Source organism: Lithobates pipiens, unplaced genomic scaffold (genome assembly GCF_037356315.1).
Source record: "Lithobates pipiens isolate NorthernLeopardFrog02 unplaced genomic scaffold, aLitPip1_a1.2 Scaffold_23, whole genome shotgun sequence".
NCBI lineage: Eukaryota > Metazoa > Chordata > Amphibia > Anura > Ranidae > Lithobates > Lithobates pipiens.
The window spans coordinates 279,705,575-279,723,556 of NW_027507785.1; the positions used below are offsets into that span (position 1 = coordinate 279,705,575).

The 17,982-nt window shown below is 45.6% G+C and overlaps 1 protein-coding gene across 1 annotated transcript; it reads right to left on the reverse strand.

Annotated features, from left to right (window-relative positions):
• Window positions 1–11,025: 11,025 nt before the first annotated feature.
• LOC143927043 (kelch-like protein 10) lies at window positions 11,026–16,414 on the reverse strand. The gene is made up of 2 exons (XM_077451017.1): window positions 15,931–16,414; window positions 11,026–11,537 (listed from the first exon to the last, which is right to left on the reverse strand). Exons 1-2 carry the CDS (start codon window positions 16,345–16,347, stop codon window positions 11,247–11,249), a joined length of 708 nt encoding a protein of 235 aa, XP_077307143.1. The 5' UTR covers window positions 16,348–16,414; the 3' UTR covers window positions 11,026–11,246.
• Between the last annotated feature and the right edge of the window lie 1,568 nt (window positions 16,415–17,982).

Consider the following 17,982-nt stretch of genomic DNA (forward strand, 5'->3'; position numbering starts at 1 on the left):
TCAACTAGATAACTAGATTTAAGGTTCAAAAGAACCGCCTTGGACCTAGGTCAAAGAATGGCATATGAGCTAATTATAACTACTAAATACCTCCTTCTATTGCCTTTAATGAGAATCCCCTTTTAGTAAAAAAAAAACTGCTTACCTTACAGGATACCAAGCAAAAAATTCCTCTACCTCTTCTGTACAGAGCCACGGTTAGTTTACCACTGACTGGCAAATTTTTACATCCCTTCCACCTCCAATGGCGCCGGTGGCAGGGCAGATGCCAATAAAGAGCAAGTACACATGCCAGAGCCACATCGGAAATTACGTCAAACATCCATTGATACAAAAAATCTCGTGTCAGATGATGCGGACTAGGCGCCATGCTGGAAACAAGCCCATAGGCTGCAGAAAATAGCCACCGCCCCTAATGAGACATCACTGAAGAAATGATCAAAAACCATCTGAACAGTGACATTTCACTATAGGGACCAGGCAAGAAGCACCGCTCTATGGCACCACCCCAGTGAGCCATACAGGATTCCCAATGCTCACCAATGAATGATGCCCCGGGCGTCCGTGTGATCACCTAATCCCAGTCTATAAGCCAATTGTAGTCCCATCAAGGACTCTACCTGATGTGTACCGGGGAGTTTTCTCCCCAAAGCTTGAGACAAATGTCTCTAAATTTAGGATCAGGTAAGTAAACGGTGATTAAGGAGCCTAATTGAAAAATAAAAAAATTCATTTATATGAAAATATTGATATTAACATAACCAATTCCATTAAGAATTATCTATTGGAAACAAAGCAAACAATGTAGCAGGCATAACACTGTACACTAAAGTTACAAATATTTTTTCAAATTACAAAAGTACGGTAGGTAAATGTAAATTAAGGCCACTTCATGGAAAACCATAAAGTTTATAGAAAGGGCTGGAAGCTAATGGATTCATTCATACCTGAATGACTAGTGGTTGCCAGGGTGTGAATCCATCTAGTTTCGCGCTGCAGAAGAATTCTATCCACATCATCCATTTTTTTTCTCTGCTGACTGTCTGAACTCATATTTATATTAATTTTGCTTCATTTTGGTTATATTTTTAAATTGTGTTTTTTCTTTACAATTGAAGATGGCCTATTATAGAGGGGCCGCTTTTGATGGCCTAATGGATAAAATTCACCAAGCCCAGGGGGCTTCATTTGGAGGAATCATATTGGATCGCTTCTTTATTAGCCTAAAAAGACTTTTGGAGAAAAAATGCTTAATTATTTTGGAATAAAAAATACTTCCAGAAATATATTGGGGATAAGATTGTAACATGGGGTCTGAGGATTAAAATTTTTCCTACTTTACACAAGATAGAATTAGAATATAAGAATGTATGGGAAAACAATCTCCAATCCTGTTCCTTCAAAATTATGGAATCCCTGTACCAACGGTACCAAAAAGATTGAAATTGTCCACAATGATATTGAAAAATGATATGTCTATACTGGCAATCTGACCGCTGAAACCTCTTTCGAACCAGAAGGAAATTGCCCTTAATAATCACATGTAGCGCCGGCTCCTGAAGAGCACATGTTATGTCTTTTTTTCTATTTAAATTTCCTAAAACCACAGTTGGGTTTTGGAGTCAATTATACCAATTTATGGTTTCAGTACCAGTCTAGCTGGATTGCACTATGTTCTGCTTGGCTACAGGTGGTGCTGTCACCATTGGCAAGTGTGAGAACGCAGTTTAGCTAGGCGCATTGAGTGCCATTCTTTCTCAGAACCAGCCCAGTGGGAGTGTCATCTTGCTGTGCATTCTGGGAGAGGGTACTTAAGGTACTGACATCACGTGCTTCTGGGTTCCAGTCCAGAAGATCTTTCTGTCTGTTTGGTCCTTGTTCTCCTGACCAGCCCCCATGGCCCTCATGGCCTGGGGTGCGGATCCATCCAATTCCGAGTCTCAGGGCTGGCTAGCCCAAGGCAAAGTAACTGGAAGGAGGATTCAAAGGTGGTCCAGTGCCGTCTCATCTGTGGAGAGGCCCAGCAACTGGAGAAGCAACCGGGGAGGACACTTCGGGAGAAGGCCACGCTGAAGGCTGGCTTCTCAGAAAGAGCCTGGAGGCTCAGTTGAAAGACACCTAGCGAATCTACACTCGAACGGTATCGCCGGACCGGCTGCGAGATACTGGTACCATATGATGGCTCTCTAAATTTGTCTACATCCTTCATTTACATCTAAGTGGCAGAGACTTTATTCACAAGTGTTCTACAACAAGTCTGTGGCAGAGACTTTATTCACAAGTGTTCTATATCAAGTCTGTGGCAGAGACTTTGTTCAAGTGTCCTATACAAAAGTCTGTGGCAGAGGCTTCGCTTAGTGAGAGGAGGTCTATCCGGTAGCTGTGAGAATCCAGTTGTGAGTGGCAATTCTCTGGATTTCTATAGTGAGAGACTTCCTATCTTGTACAGTTCCAAGAGTACCTGAATTTCCTACGTAACCCTCTACCCTTCATTGAGAGACTGTTCTGTCTACTTGTTGTCCAATAAATATACTTAAAGTGGACCCAGTGTCAGTTTCTACAGTTCTTTGGGCCACCTACCTTGGGAAACCCCTAGACGCACACGAGGTCAGAAAGGTAACGGTAAGCCCAACAAAACCAGCCGCTCCTTCGGGGGTCGGTGCTACACACATATAAACCTTTGTCGCAGATATCCTAAAAACAAAAGACAAAAAATACTGTCGTGATAGAATCGCATATGACTCTAATACTACCTATAATGAATTCTCTGAGAATAAAAATCTGTCCATCAAAAGAATTATTCTAATCAGGATCCTAATGACTCTGATGGTTCATCTATGTTTTCTTTTTTTTCCTCTCAGGCGTGTTCTATCCAGACACAGGGAGCAAAAGCTGGTCCTCAAAAAGGTGAATGTGATGATCTGCCATCTAATCTATCGGCTTCTACGCATACTTCACATGATCGTACAGGGCAAGGTTTTCGTTCTCAGAGTAAAACTTCACATAAACTTCTTTCTTTCACTGTATCTGGTGATAATGTTTCTGCACTTTCTTCTTGTTCAGCACACAATGTTTCAACTCTACCTAGTAAGCCAATCCTTGACCAATACTAATTCTGGGGACATGCACGTCACGCCCCCTTTGGGGCACCAATTTTTGCTCTACAACCCACACCAGATCCCAAAAAGTTTTTAAATGTATTCACAATACCAATCAAGAATTTGAACAAGACATGCTTCAAGTGATGCTTTCTTATTCACTAACAGATGATCAAATCCAGGTTTTGAGTCTGGATCTGACCTTTTGTCCCAATCAAGAGGTTGATGGTTTTGAGGTCATAAAGGATGTAAATCTGTCTGCTAGGAAACTTATGTACAAAATATTTTTTGATAAGGATTACAAAACCTCGCAAGTAGCATCTTCTTTGAAAGAGATTTGGAAAAATGAAATAAAGGCTCTGAACAATTTAATGGAGCTATGGGAGGAAAGCAATCCTCTTGATGACCCTCTAGAGTATCCTTCACACTCCTTTCCTGTTGAAAGAAGCTTTCTACCACCACACATGTACAAACCAACAAGGCACGCTCGTTCCCTGTTTTGCAGGAAAACCTGAATATTTGGGCGGTGTAAGTAGAGCAGTGGATGGTGTCAGTAGGGCAGTGGGTGGTGTCAGTAGGGCAGTGGACGGTGTCAGTAGAACAGTGGGTGGTGTCAGTAGGGCAGCGGACGGTGTCAGTAGGGCAGCGGGCAGTGTCAGTAGAGCAGTGGGCGGTGTCAGTAGAGAAGTGGGCGGTGTCAGTAGGGCAGTGGACGGTGTCAGTAGAGCAGTGGGCAGTGTCAGGGCAGTGGGCGGTGTCAGTAGGGCAGTGGGCGGTGTCAGTAGAGCAGTGGGCGGTGTCAGTAGAGCATTGGGCGGTGTCAGTAGAGCAGTGGGCAGTGTCAGTAGGGCAGTGGGCGGTGCCAGTAGGGCAGTGGACAGTGTCAGTAGGGCAGTGGACGGTGTCAGTAGGGCAGTGGACGGTGTCAGTAGGGCAGTGGGCGTTGTCAGTAGGGCAGTGCAAAGTAACAGATTATATATCAGACAGTGCCTGTGCTCCCCCAATAGAGACCTCCATTACAGCGAGACAAAAAAAAAACCTTACCTTCCAGGAGCCGCTGAAAAGATGTGTGTGTGAACCTGTTAGGGGGCGGAGTCTGTAATACCATGCTTTCTCCTGCAAAAGCGTCCCTGGTTGCTAGGACACCAGTCCAGTGGCCCTCCATTCACTGTCTCTGGTGGCATCAGTGCTGGTGGCTGGGTGGGAGAAAGAGAGTGCACAGACAGTGCAATGTGACCTGGGTGCAGGACATTAGCCCCACTGGAGCGGAGGAAGAAGGGGGGGAGGTGTGTGCTGTTTTGGGGTACAGAGCTGACAGAGGGGAGGGGGTAGCTGACAGAGGAGCAGGGGGTAGCTGACAGGGGGGAGGGGTAACAGAGGAGGGGGCTGACAGAGAGGAGGGGTGCTGACAGAGGAGGGGGGTGGCCGACAGAGAGGAGGGAGGGCCGACAGAGAGGAGGGAGGGCTGACAGAGAGGAGGGGGCTGACAGAGGAGGGGGGCCGATAGAAAGGAGGGGGTCTGACATAGAGGAGGGGGCCGACAGAAAGGAGGGGGGCTGACATAGAGGAGGGGGGCTGACAGAGAGGAGGGGGGGCCGACATAGAGGAGGGAGGCCGATGAAGAGGAGGGAGGGCTGACAGAGGCTGACAGAACGGAGTGGGCTGACAGATGGGGAGCCTATGTTGCTTTGTCAGGTTTTCAAGAGGAGAGAAACCCGGGCACAGCTGTCAAAACCCCAACTATCCAGGTCATTCCCATACAGGTGGCAACTTTCGCATGACCGCAGTGCGGCCCGGGGAAATCCGCCCTCCACTGTGCATGCGTCAGATTTCTGTTTCGCGCATGTGCAGTGCGGTCCGGGGAAATCTGGCCTCCACTGCGCATGCGTCGGATTTCCGCTTCGCGCATGCGCATTGCGGTCCAGGGAAATCCGCCCTCCACTGCGCATGCATCGGATTTCCGTTTTGCGCATGCGCAGTGTGGCCCGGGGAAATCCGCCCTCCACTGCGCATGCGTCCGCTTTCCGTTTCACGCATGCGCAGTGTGGTCCGGGGAAATCCGGCCTCCACTGCGCATGTGTCCGCTTTCCGTTTCGTGCATGCGCAGTGCGGCCTGGGGAAATCTGCCTTCCACTGCACATGCCGTCCGATTTCCGGTTCGCGCATGCGCAGTGCGGTCTGAGGAAATCCGCCCTCCACTGCGCATGCGTCCGCTTTCCGTTTCACACATGCGCAGTGCGACCTGGCAAAATAAGTTCGCATAGGAAGCGCTATACAAGTCACTGACTCACACATGATCGGAATTTCAGCCAGCAAAATACAGATGAGAGCTGCCAGAAAAAATTTGAGAGCATGTTGTCAGTTTTTCCGTTGATTTTTCCGATCATGTGTATGCAATTCCGACTCCAAAAAAAACTCACGCATGCTCAGATCCACCTACGAGATGGAAGCTATTGGCTACTGGGTATTGAACTTCCTTTTTCTAATCCCGTTGTATGTGTTGTACGTCACCGCTTTCTTGATGGTCAGATTTTGGTGTAACTGTGTGTAGGCAAGACAGCTTGAGCGGAATTCTGTCGGAATTCCGTCGGAATTCCGTCGGGAAAACCATCAGACCTTTTTATGACCATAATTCGGATCGTGTGTATGCGGCATTAGAATCATTAACCACTACTCTCTGAATTTGGTCTTTTAGCCAGTTTTCTATCCATTTACAAATGGATTTTTTTCAAGCCTGAGTGTAGACTTTACCTTACACCAGGGTTTCTCAACCAGGGTTCCATGGAACCATAGGGTTCCGTCAGAAGTTGCTAGAGGTACCTCGGGGGGTAGGGGGGGGGGTAATTCTTCCCAATGACCACAAGTGTAAGGACCATTCTTCCCACCGACCATCACACTAATGTATCATGAGTTATAGATTTAAAATTTTTAGCAGGGGTTCCCCGAGACTGAAGAAATATTTCAAGGGTTCCTCAGTGTTGAAAAGGTTGAGAAGGCTGCCTTACACATTAGCTGTGTGTGGGGAATGGTGTCAACCGCTTTTGCAAAATCCGAGCATACCACGTCCACAGCCACCCCTCTGTCCAAGGTTTTACTTACCTCCTCATAAAAAGAACACAGATTTATTTGACAACTGTCTTTTATGAATCAATGCTGTCTGTTGCTTTAAATATTTTTTACCAGCAAAACTCATCTATGAGCTCTTTTATTTTACTTCTCAGCGAACTTGCTGGTGAGTGTTCTCATAGTCCGTTGATCTTCCTGCTCTCAGTGCATTATTGCAGCCTCACCGTGCCCATCATTGCAACCTCACCATGTCCATCATTGCAGCCTCACCGTGTCCATCATTGCAGCCTCACTGTGTCCATCATTGCAACCCCACCGTGTTCATCATTGCAGCCTCACCGTGTCCATCATTGCAGCCTCACCGTGTCCATCATTGCAGCCTCACCGTGTCCATCATTGCAGCCTCACCGTGTCCATCATTGCAGCCTCACCGTTTCCATCATTGCAGCCTCACAATGTCCATCATTGCAGCCTCACCGTGCCCATCATTGCAGCCTCACCGTGCCCATCATTGCAGCCTCACCGTGCCCATCATTGCAGCCTCCCTGTGCCCATTATTGCAGCCTCACCGTGCCCATCATTGCAGCCTCACCGTGCCCATTATTGCAGCCTCACCGTGCCCATCATTGCAGCCTCACCGTGCCCATCATTGCAGCCTCACCGTGTCCATCATTGCAGCCTCAATGTGTCCATCATTGCCGCCTCACCACGCCCAGCATTGCCACCTCACCGCGCCCATCGTTGCCGCCTCACCGTGTCCATCACTGCCACCTTACTGTGCCCATCATTGCTGCCTTACCATGCCCATCATTGCCACCTCACCATGCCCATCATTGCCACCTTACTGTGCCCAAAATTGCCGCCTCACCATACCCATCATAGCAGCTATACTGTGTCCATCACTGCCACCTCACCGTGTCCATCATTGCTGTCTCACCATGACCATCATTGCCACCTCACCGTGCCCAGCATTGCCGCCTCACCGTGCCCAGCATTGCCGCCTCACCATGCCCAGCATTGCAGCTATACTGTGCTCATCACTACCGCCTTACCGTGCCCATCACTGCCGCTTCACCGTGTCCATCATTGCTGTCTACCTGTGCCCATCATTGCAGCTATACTGTGCCCATCACTACTGCCTTACCATGCCCATCACTGCCACCTTACCATGCCCATCACTGCCACTTCACTGTGTCCATCATTGCTACCTCACTGTGTCCATCATTGCTACCTCACCGTGCCCATCATTGCCGCCTCATCGCACCCATCATTGCCGCCTCACAGTCCCTAGCACTGCTGCCTCACTGTGCCCAGCATTGCAGCTATACTGTGCCCATCACTACCGCCTTACCATGCCCATCACTGCCACCTCACTGTATCCATCATTGCCGCCACTCCGTGCCCATCATTGCCACCTCACCATGCCCATCATTGCAGCTATACTGTGCCCATCACTGCCACCTTACCGTGCCAAACATTGCCGCCTCACCAGTCAGTGCTTGTGCCAGTGGATTACGCACAGTGCGCATCTTCAGCTGTGTCACGGAGCTCCGTCAGAAATGTTCGCTGGTCTAGGACAGTGATGGCGAACCTTGGCACCCCAGATGTTTTAGAACTACATTTCCCATGATACTCAACTACACTGCAGAGTGCATGAGCTTCATGGGAAATGTAGTTCCAAAACATCTGGGGTGCCAAGGTTCGCCATCGCTGGTCTAGGAGGAGAGCTGTTACAAAGGTCCCGCCCTCCTCCCAGACCAGCTTGTGTGATAGACAGAACACTGCGTCTATCACACGAGCTGGTCTAGGAGGAGGGCGGGACTTTTGAAACAGCGCGGCTGAACATTTCACACACTGAGTTCCGTGACACAGCGTGACCCTGCTTTGAGCTATGCTGTGGCTGCAGGGCAGACAGCCTATCAGGAAATGTCCCGGTATCCCGGTAGGCCAGTCCAGCCCTGCACACAGGTAGCACCAATACATAAATCCAATCACTATGGAATGTGTCAAGGTAGATGGTGATTGTCCAAAAATTGTATGAGAAGGTGTGAAAGTGGTGAAGATACCTTGTTCTAGTTACATCATCCCATCCTTGTGTCAGGAAGTCTGCTTAGGTCACCTGAACAGAATCCACAATCGCCGCTGAGACACGGAAAGCCGTGATCTGTGTGTGTAAACATACAGTTTCCAGTTCTCTGTGGGAAGAAAATACAGATCATCTGTTCATACAAAGTATGAACAGCGATCTGTCATCTCCCCTAGACATTCCCTTCCCCTTTCAGTTACAATCACCTCCCAGGGAACACAGTTAACCCCTTGATCGCCCCCTAGTGTAAACCCTTTCACTGCCAGTGACATTTTTACAGTAATCAATGCAATTTTATAGCACTGATCAATGTATAAATGCCAATGGTCCCAATAAATGTGTCAAAGTTGTCCGATGTGTCCGCCATAATGTCGCAGTCCCGATAAAAATCTCAGATCGCCGGCATTACTAGTAAAAAAAAAAAAATTTAGAATAAAAATGCCATAAATCTATCCCTTATTTTGTAGACTAACTTTTGCGCAAACCAATCAATATACGCTTATTGCGATTTTTTTTACCAAAAATATGTAGAAGAATACATATCGGCCTAAACTGAGGAAAAAAATAGTTTTTTTTATAAATTTTTGTTTTTTTTATAGATTAATTAAAATAGTTTTTTTATAAATTTTATAAACAATTCAAATTGTTTTTTTTATCAAATTTTGGGAATATTTATTATAGCAAAAAGTAAAAAATATTGATTTTCTTTCAAAATTGTCGCTATTTTTTTGTTTATGGCGCAAAAAAATAAAAACCGCAGAGGTGATCAAATACTATCAAAAGAAAGCTCTGTTAGGCCGTGTCAGCCAAGACATGTTTCCATGTTCTGTATTTTCTAAATGTTTATTGTATATCCTATCTGTTAAAACCAATAAAAATTATTGGAAAAGAAAAGAAAGCTCTATTTGTGGGAAAAGAAGAACGCCGATTTTGTTTCTGTGCAACGTCGCCCAACCGCGCAATTGTCAGTTAAAGTGACCGAATCGCAAAAAGTGCTCTGGTCAGGAAGGGGGTAAAATCTTCCGGGGCTGAAGCAGTTAATGAAGGAACAATATTTAGTAACTCACATGGTTGATGATTAAAACTGGCACATCTAAGTATGTAGGGATCCAGGTTAAAGCTGTCCACATAGACCGTCCTCCGCAACGCCATCGACGTCATCCCTTCCATGCTGTGCTCCATGAGCGCTTGAAGCCTCACTTTCAGATCACTCTATTGCGGGGTAGTCTTCCCGGTCACAATTGCAGACCGACAGCGGTGAAAGCCAGCGATGCGGAGGACGATCTATGTGGAGCTTTACCCCGGATCCCTGCATACTTAGAGGTGCCTCTCTCAACAGCGTGAGTTGCTAAATGTTGTACCTTCATTAAATGTAACCATATTGCTACACTTAGAGGTGCCTCTCTTCTCTTTTATACTCTGGAGCTCCTGATGGATTTTGCTTCCAATCCCCTTGTGGAGGCTTCCATTTGTTAATAGAATTTTTATAGTTACAAAACCTGATCACATTGCTATAATCTTTTTATATGGACTGTAAACTGAAGGACTTATGAATAAATGGTTGTGGAACAAAATCATCTGAGTTTCCATTATCTCTTTTGGGGAAATTCGCTTTGATATGCGAGTGCTTTGGCTTACAAGCATGTTTCCGGAACGAATTCTGCTCGCAATTCAAGGTTTTACTGTATATGTGATAGAGTCTTGCTACCCAAAAAACAAAACGAATTATGTATGTACTAGAAACACAGTGTGGGTTATTTATGAAAGGCAAATCCAATTTGCACTGCAAGTGCACTTGGAAGTGCAGTCGCTCTAAATCTAAGGGGTAGATCTGAAATGAGGGAAGCTCTGCTGATTTTAGCATCCAATCAAGTGCAAATGCAATGCTGTTTTTTTATTTTCCTTGCATCTCTACCTCTAATCTACAGTGACTTTACTTCCAAGTGCACGAGCAGTGCAAAGTGGATTTTCCTTCAGTAAATAACCCCCAGTATGCGTGTGTGAAAGGTATTCAAAAGACCAGCTGCTAGCACTGATCACATCCCCATATGCATAAAAATCAATATATAAGAGTGCAGCGCTGAATCGTGAAATATAAACAAATATCAAAAATCATTGAATCAAAAAACACATAAAGTGCAAAATTAAATGTCCATTCAATAATGTGCAGAAAAGTCCATATTAAAAAAAGGGAAAATTCCACAAATGTGAAATATGTGAGCCAACGGCGCAATAAATATATTTGTGTATAATTAAATTGATATGTGCCCAAAACCCCGTGTACAAAAAATGAATTTCTGTGTTTGCTGCAGTCAAAAATTGTGTTCCACCCTTGGGTGGAGAAAAAAAAGAGGGACTTATTGATTGAATTCCACAAATGGATGTTGATTGATGAACAAATAAAAATATTGAAATCCTATGTAAAACGTCCAGACCACCAACGAATCACCTCACTTGTGACCCCCCCCCATGGGTATAGGCTCACCTCTGGGAGTGCGAGCCCCCAAACTAAGCAGGGTCAGACAATGCCTGTGAGCCCCCCCAGGACGCAGTGAGAATCCAACACATATGGCTCCTAAACTTCTCCCAAGATCTCCTCCTCAGTATGTCATCAGCAGAGTATATACAGAGAAAAAGACTCCAATAGTGCTTGAGTTGTTTAAAACACTTTAACATGCGTTTATTAAAATGTACAGTGTACTCACAATAAATGTGTGGGTGCTTCCAGCGCACCACACTAATACGGACATGAAATTAAAATGCAACATCGAGCCGCACATCCAAAATCTCGATCAGCTCCTCAAATCGCTATAGAGCCCGAGTGCCTTCACCGTCCTAGCCCCTCCCCTAACAGTAACATTTGAGTTCAGTTTTGTAATTTATTCCCAACTACAGTTTATATTGATGTGCTTTAAGGAGTCACTTCATTCCGTTACACTTATAAAGAGCTGTCGGATAATGCCTGCCTTTCTCCCTCTCTGTAGAATGTGTCTCGACTAGCGGCATAATCCCCGGACGTTGGGGAGGCCGGGCAAAATGCAGCAGTCCAGGGCACTGCGATGGATGTTCATGTTGTGGACGCCGTACCACTTCCTGTCATAGTACTCTGCTTCAAAGGTTGTTTCGAAACCGTTGAAACCTCCAATCACATAAAGGAGATCCTCCAGTACTTCAATCCCGAAGTTGCTGCGTGGGCTGAACATGGAGGCGATCTCGGTCCAGATGTTGTTGGCTGGGTTATAGGCCTCGGCACTGCGCAGTTTGCCGCCTGCATTAGATCCTCCGACCTGTAAGAGACAACACGTGTTACCGTGTTTACTTCATGTGGCAAACAGGTTTCACAAGGATGATGGGTATGGTCTTAAAGGTCACCTTAACATGAAGGACCATGGCTGAATATAGCATGTGACCCTTGCAGTGTGGAAGGGCCCACTGTATTTTTTTTTATTATTGTTCTTAGAGTTGGGCTTTAAGAGCATACTCTTCTAGATTCTTGCATTTACTTTTTGTTGGCCTTATCGACTTTTCTTGACTCTTGACCCAGGGATTCCCTAATGACGTATGGGTGATCCCGCCCCCCTCTGATGTAACGCAGGTGCGTTACATCAGAGGGGGCGGGGTCACCCATACGTCACTGGGGAACCCCATGGCTTCCCTCACCAGTGTCAGAGGGGGCGGGGTCAGGTGACAGGTGGCCCCGCCCTCCTAATATAAGAAACGTCAGTGCTGGGATCCCCGCAGTGTCTCCGCAGTGGAGACAGAAGACTGATGCATGTATGGACAGCGCAGGACTGTGAGATCCCCGTCGCTGGATCAGATCAGCCATCGCTGATCGCAAGAGTGGATTACCACCGCTGGAATCTTTTTTTTATTTTTTTTATTTTTAATAAAGGAATTTTTCAAGTGTGTTGTCTTATTTAAACATTTTTACACTTTCTTTGTGAAATGGTAGGGGTACTTTTGTACCCCCTTACCATTTCAAACAGGGGGGCCGGGATCTGGGGGTCCCCTTGTTAAAGGGGGCTTCCAGATTCTGATAAGCCCCCCCGCCTGCAGACCTCCACAACCACCGGCCAAGGGTTGTGGGGATGAGGCCCTTGTCCACATCAACATGGGGACATGGTGCTTTGAGGGGTCACAGACCCCCAAAGCATCTTCCCAATGTTGAGGTCATGTGGCCTGGTACAGTTCAGGAGGGGGGGCGCTCTCTCGCCCCCCCCTCTTTTCATGAGGCCTGCCAGGTTGCGTGCTCGGATAAAGGGTCTGGTATGGATTTTTAGGGGGACCCCCACGGCAAATTTTTTTTATATTTGATGCGGGGTTCCCCTTAATATCCATACCAGACCTGAAGGGTCTGGTATGGATATTTAGGGGGACCCCCACGTCAATTTTTTTTTAAATTTGACACGGGGTTCCCCTTAATATCCATACCAGACCTGAAGGGCCTGGTAATTGAATTTAGGGGAACCCCCACGCTTTATTTTTTTTATTTATTTTTTTATCAATGAATGAATTGTCGGCTAATACAGAGAACACTTATTGAGTGTTCTCTGTATTACGGGAGCCGACAATGGAAAGTGATTTTAAAGCGGGAGTCCGCCGGGAGTCCGCGTTTTTTTTTTTTTTTTTTAAAGCCAGCAGCTACAAATACTGCAGCTGCTGACTTTTAAAATAGTGACACTTACCTGTCCAGCGCGCCCGCGATGTCGGCACCCGAAGCCGATCTCTCGATCGGCTCTCGGGTGCTGCCGCCGCGATCTTGGGTATGGGAATCAGAAAGTGGAGCCTTTCGGCTTCATTTCCTGGTTCCCTACTGCGCATGCGCGAGTCGCGCTGCCCAATAAGGATGGGCCCGCTGCCTCTGGGATCTGTGTGTTTCCCAGCAGGCAGCGGGGCATTTTCGGAAAGGGGCGTAATCTACGCCCCTTTCCGCAGAGAGCTATCCCGGAAGTGGGTGCAGATACCTGTACTGTACAGGGACCTGTAGGGAGGATTCCAATGAGTGGAAGGTCCACTTTAGGGTGGACCTCCGCTTTAAAATACTTTTTTTCCTTGCGAAATGACACTTTGTGCAGGGACAGTTCTAAGCATGGGAAACATGCGCCCCTTCACAGGCATACTATAGACACCCCCCAGGTACGAAATTTAAGAAATATTACACTTTTATTGTTTCACTTTAATCATTATTAAAATCAATGCTCCTGAAAAAAACGCAGTTTTTAAAACTTTTTTTTTGCATTGATCCATGTCCCCTGGGGCAGGACCCAGGTCCCCAAACACTTTTTAGGACAGTAACTTGCATATTAACCTTTAAAATTAGCACTTTAGATTGTGAACGTTCGAGTCCCATAGACTTTAATAGGGTTCTAAAGTTCACACAAAGTTTAGGTCTGTTCGCAGGTTCTGGTGCGAACTGAACAGGGGGGTGTTCGGCTCATCCTTATCAGGGAGCCTATAGAGGAGTGATTCTCAACCAGGGTTTCCTTGGAACCATAGGGTTCGTCCAGAGGTTGCTAGGGGTTCCTTCAGCACTGAGAAATTTCTGCCTCTCAGATAAGTTCCCACTGACACCATTGATCTTTTTAGCTATTTAGGTAATTCCTCCCAATGACCACAAGTGTAAGGACCATTCTTCTCACTGACCATCAAGCTAATGTATCATGAGTTGTAGAGCTCTAATTTTTAGCAGGGGTTCCTTGAGACCGGAGAACTATTTCAAGGGTTCCTCTTTGTTGAAAAGGTTGAGAAAGGCTGCTATAGAGAAACAAAAATGATCTAACCATAAATGGGTTGAGATAGACAACACTCTCAGATAAAGAAAGATACCTTTAAACTGTTCAGTTTAAAAAGGAGGTTCACTCTGGAAAAAAAGAAGAAATGTCAGCAACTACAAGTCCTGTAGCTGCTGACTTTTTTAACCCACCCACCGCATATATACTGCGTCAGGGCGGTCCTATTGCAAGACACGACACACCTGTATGTCGTTTTGTGTATGAGTCACTGTGGGCGCACGTGCGAGCCCGCTGCACAGCAGGGGAGCCGATGAGCGGATCTGGCGGACGCGATGTCCGCCTGCTATCTGCGATAGCTCCTCAGAGAGGCAGAACGAATTGCCATTGTAAACAAAGTAGAGTTCAGACAGTAGAGATCAGTGAGATTGTCTGTTCCTAGTGATCAGGAACAGTGATCTCTCTGTACTCCCAGTCAGTCCCCTCCCCCCACAGTTAGGAACACCTCCCTAGGATACACTTAACCCCTTCATCGCTCCTAGTGTTAACCCCTTTCCTGCCAGTGTCATTTATACAGTAATCAGTGGCTATTTTTAGCTCTGATCACTGTAATGTCAATGGTCCCAAAAAAGTGTCAAAAGTGCCGATCTATCCGCCGCAATGTCACAGTCCATCTAAAAATCGCAGATCATCGCCACTACTAGTACAAAAAAATAATAATAATAAAAATGCCATAAATCTTTGTCCTATTTTGTATACACTATAGCTTTTGTGCAAACCAATCAATATGCGCTTATTGCGATTTGTTTTACCAAAAATATGTAGAATAATACATGATGGCCTAAATTGATGAAGAAATTATTATTAATTTTTTTTGGTGGGGGGGGGGGGTAATTATTATAGCAAAAAGTAAAAAATATTGTTTTTTTATTTTTCAAAAATGTCGGGCTTTTTGGTTATAGCGCAAAAAAATAAAAATCGCAGAGGTGATCAAATACCACCAAAAGAAAGCTATATTTGTGGGAAAAAAACAACAACAATTGTGTTTGGGTACAGCATCGCATGGCCACGCAATTCTCAGTTAAAACAACGCAGTGCTGTATCGCAAAAAATGGCCTGATCATTAAGTGAGTAAATCCTTCTGGTACTTAATGTGGTGCTCCACAAAAAAAAAATTCCTAAAAAAAATATTATTCTTTTTTTAAACTCACCTCTAAATGCCTGTTGCTAGGAGGTCTGTCGTAGTCTACCTCCTTCAGTGCCTGGGCTGGTGACATCAATTCCCCTCAGCGCAGGAAGGGCTCAGCTCTGCCCCCTCGCTTTTGGCTTCACAGCCAGCTTGGCTTCACAAGTTGTGCTGCACATTGTGAGTGGTCCCAGTCTTCTGGGACCTGTGATGTGTCCCAGAAGACTGTGGGGAGGGTGGGAGAGGAGAACTTCTGCTCAGATCACCTAGGAGATCTGAACGGAAGTGGGAGCGGGTACCCTTTAAAACTAGGTACCTGCTCCCCCCCCCCCCCCTCCCCAAAAAATGAAGTGCAAAAAAAGTGACAGTGGAGAAGGACTTAAAGCAGAACTTCCCCTGTAGGGTGGCATTCCGATTTACGATTACCTATAACATTTTGCATACATTTGTACAAACTATGGGCTGGGAGAAATTGAAAACCTTCTCTGTTTTTCTCAAAGAAGTTCAACAGGGGTGCTGCTTGCACTGTGCGAGAATGCACCTACAAAATATGGAATATTTTTTTTCTTACCTTGGGTTTGATTCGCTAAAACCGGTGCAGCTCTGCAAAGAAACCAATCAGCTTCCAGGTTTTTTTTTGTCAAAGCTTAATTGAACAAGCTGAAGTTAGAAGCTGATTGGACACCATGTAAAACTTCACCAGATTTTGCTCTCTCCAGTTTAAGTAAATCAACCCCAATGAGTAAATGGAGTTCCCCACCTTACCTTAGGCAGTAGGTTGGTGATGTATTGCCTACGATTGTTGGGGTTGTGCTCAATCCACTTGATGATGGCTTCAAAGACGAATTCCTCTCTTTTAACAACAAGATTGTCTTTGGTAATAAGATCCTCAAACTCTGTTAGGGACAGATCCAGAAACTCCTCGGAGGTCAATGCTATTTTGTGAAAGTGGTGAAGAATGTACGCATGGCTGTTCTCATGCAGCTTGGGGCAATGAACCTGTCTGGAGAACCTGCCAATGCCAATGCAGTTCTCAGGACATAGCTGGCCAATGAGGAAATCCGAGCATCGCCATTTTAGACCCAGGATATTGAACTGCTCTGCGGCCATTAACAATGCTTGTGCGTTCTCGGAATTGATGGATACTGCATTGGTGTAGATATACTGGAGGACCAAGCTCATTATGTCTGGGGAAATTCCGGGTATATGACACACATTATTTTCTCTCTCTGTCCATCTTCCAGAAAACAGAGCCCTGGGAGGAGGAGAAGAATTAATGTTAGACTTCTTTTATTAAAATAAAGTTTTTCATCATTTAATATGTTGTTTTTTTGGGGGGGGATTTGCAGTAGCACAAATGCTACACATAGGTCTGTAGTTGATGGAAGCCCAGGTAAAGTGAATGTTGTATGCGCATTGTAGACATACAATTTAATAATAAAAATGTTTTATATAAAAGTGGGTACTGACAAAAGGCCATAAAAACAATGCATGGACATGCACAGAACACGGGGTACAGCTTGCGTGTTTCGGGGGCGCACCCCCATCCTCAGAGCTAAGCCAAGCTAAGCTATGTATTTGGATGAAATGCTGATTCAAAAGTTGGGATAAGGCTTAGGAATGCCAAGCTGAGGAGCTTCATAGAGGGGAAGTGTACAAAGCAATGCATGAGATTTCAGCAAGCCTTCAGCTCCAGTCTGGGAGTGTTGAATGCAGATCCTACATTCACCTTTATTGGCCAGAAAAGTCTCTAATTTGCCCTCAGGTTTAGCTTCACTTAGTTGCTGGGGCCTAATCCTCCCTGACCTTATGGCTAGGCCATGCCCAACAGCCATTGAAGCAAAACGGTCTCTGTGACCAGTGGAGGCCAACTGTCACCAGACAGGGGAAGGCAATGGGAGGCCATTATACCATGGAGGTCAATTTCCATTGAGTACTAATGTTGGCTGCAGTTCTTGGACAAGGTTATAGCAGATTGATTAGAGCTAAACGGGTCTAATTTGTGTGCCAGTAATGATTTATCTACACTTACCTAAAATAAAGGCTGCATACAGAGAGAATGATCTTATGGGCTTTGAACTCGGCATCGTCCACCTTTATGATAACATCACAGAATTTGTCCTCCAGCCGCAGCTCATGGAATGTGGTCCAGGCCATTCTTCTAATTGTCTGTTCCAGGATGTCAGTATTGGGACAGGCGGATAGAGCCCTGAAATCCCAATCCATGGCCAGGCCTGGAGGTCCTGCTGTGTCCTTCCGTGACATGTCTCTGTCTCCACTGAACTGACAGTTGGCTGTACTGCTGAGCTTACCTGACATTTTAAAACTGACCAATCAGAAGCTGCTTTACTACGTATTGGCGCCTTGTCATTACAGACAACGCTATTGGTTGTCTTTTGCATTGATAGCAAATCATTATCAATATAAAATACATCTGTCACTTTAAAGCCGCATTAAACCCAAAAACAAACATTTATTATATTGCAGCTTTCCAAAGATGTGGGGGCTGCATTCATTTTCCTTTTTTTTTTTAGGTTTTTCTTTCATTTATTTTCATCTGGTGATCCAGCCAGTAAGTCTGTTATTCTCCCAAAAGGTCAATCTGTCCTGCAGAAGTAGCAGTTAGAGGGATGAGACAAACCCTATAACACTGACAGGGGTACTTACAATGATCAGATTTTATTTATGCATGTAAAACCTTTATCCCAAAAGGAGCAAAACTGATTATCAGCGCAGATCCCCCACATGTTAGGAAAGCTGCTTATTGGCTCTCCTTTCTACTCTACGCCCTGTCAGCGTGAATAGAGGAAAGCCGAT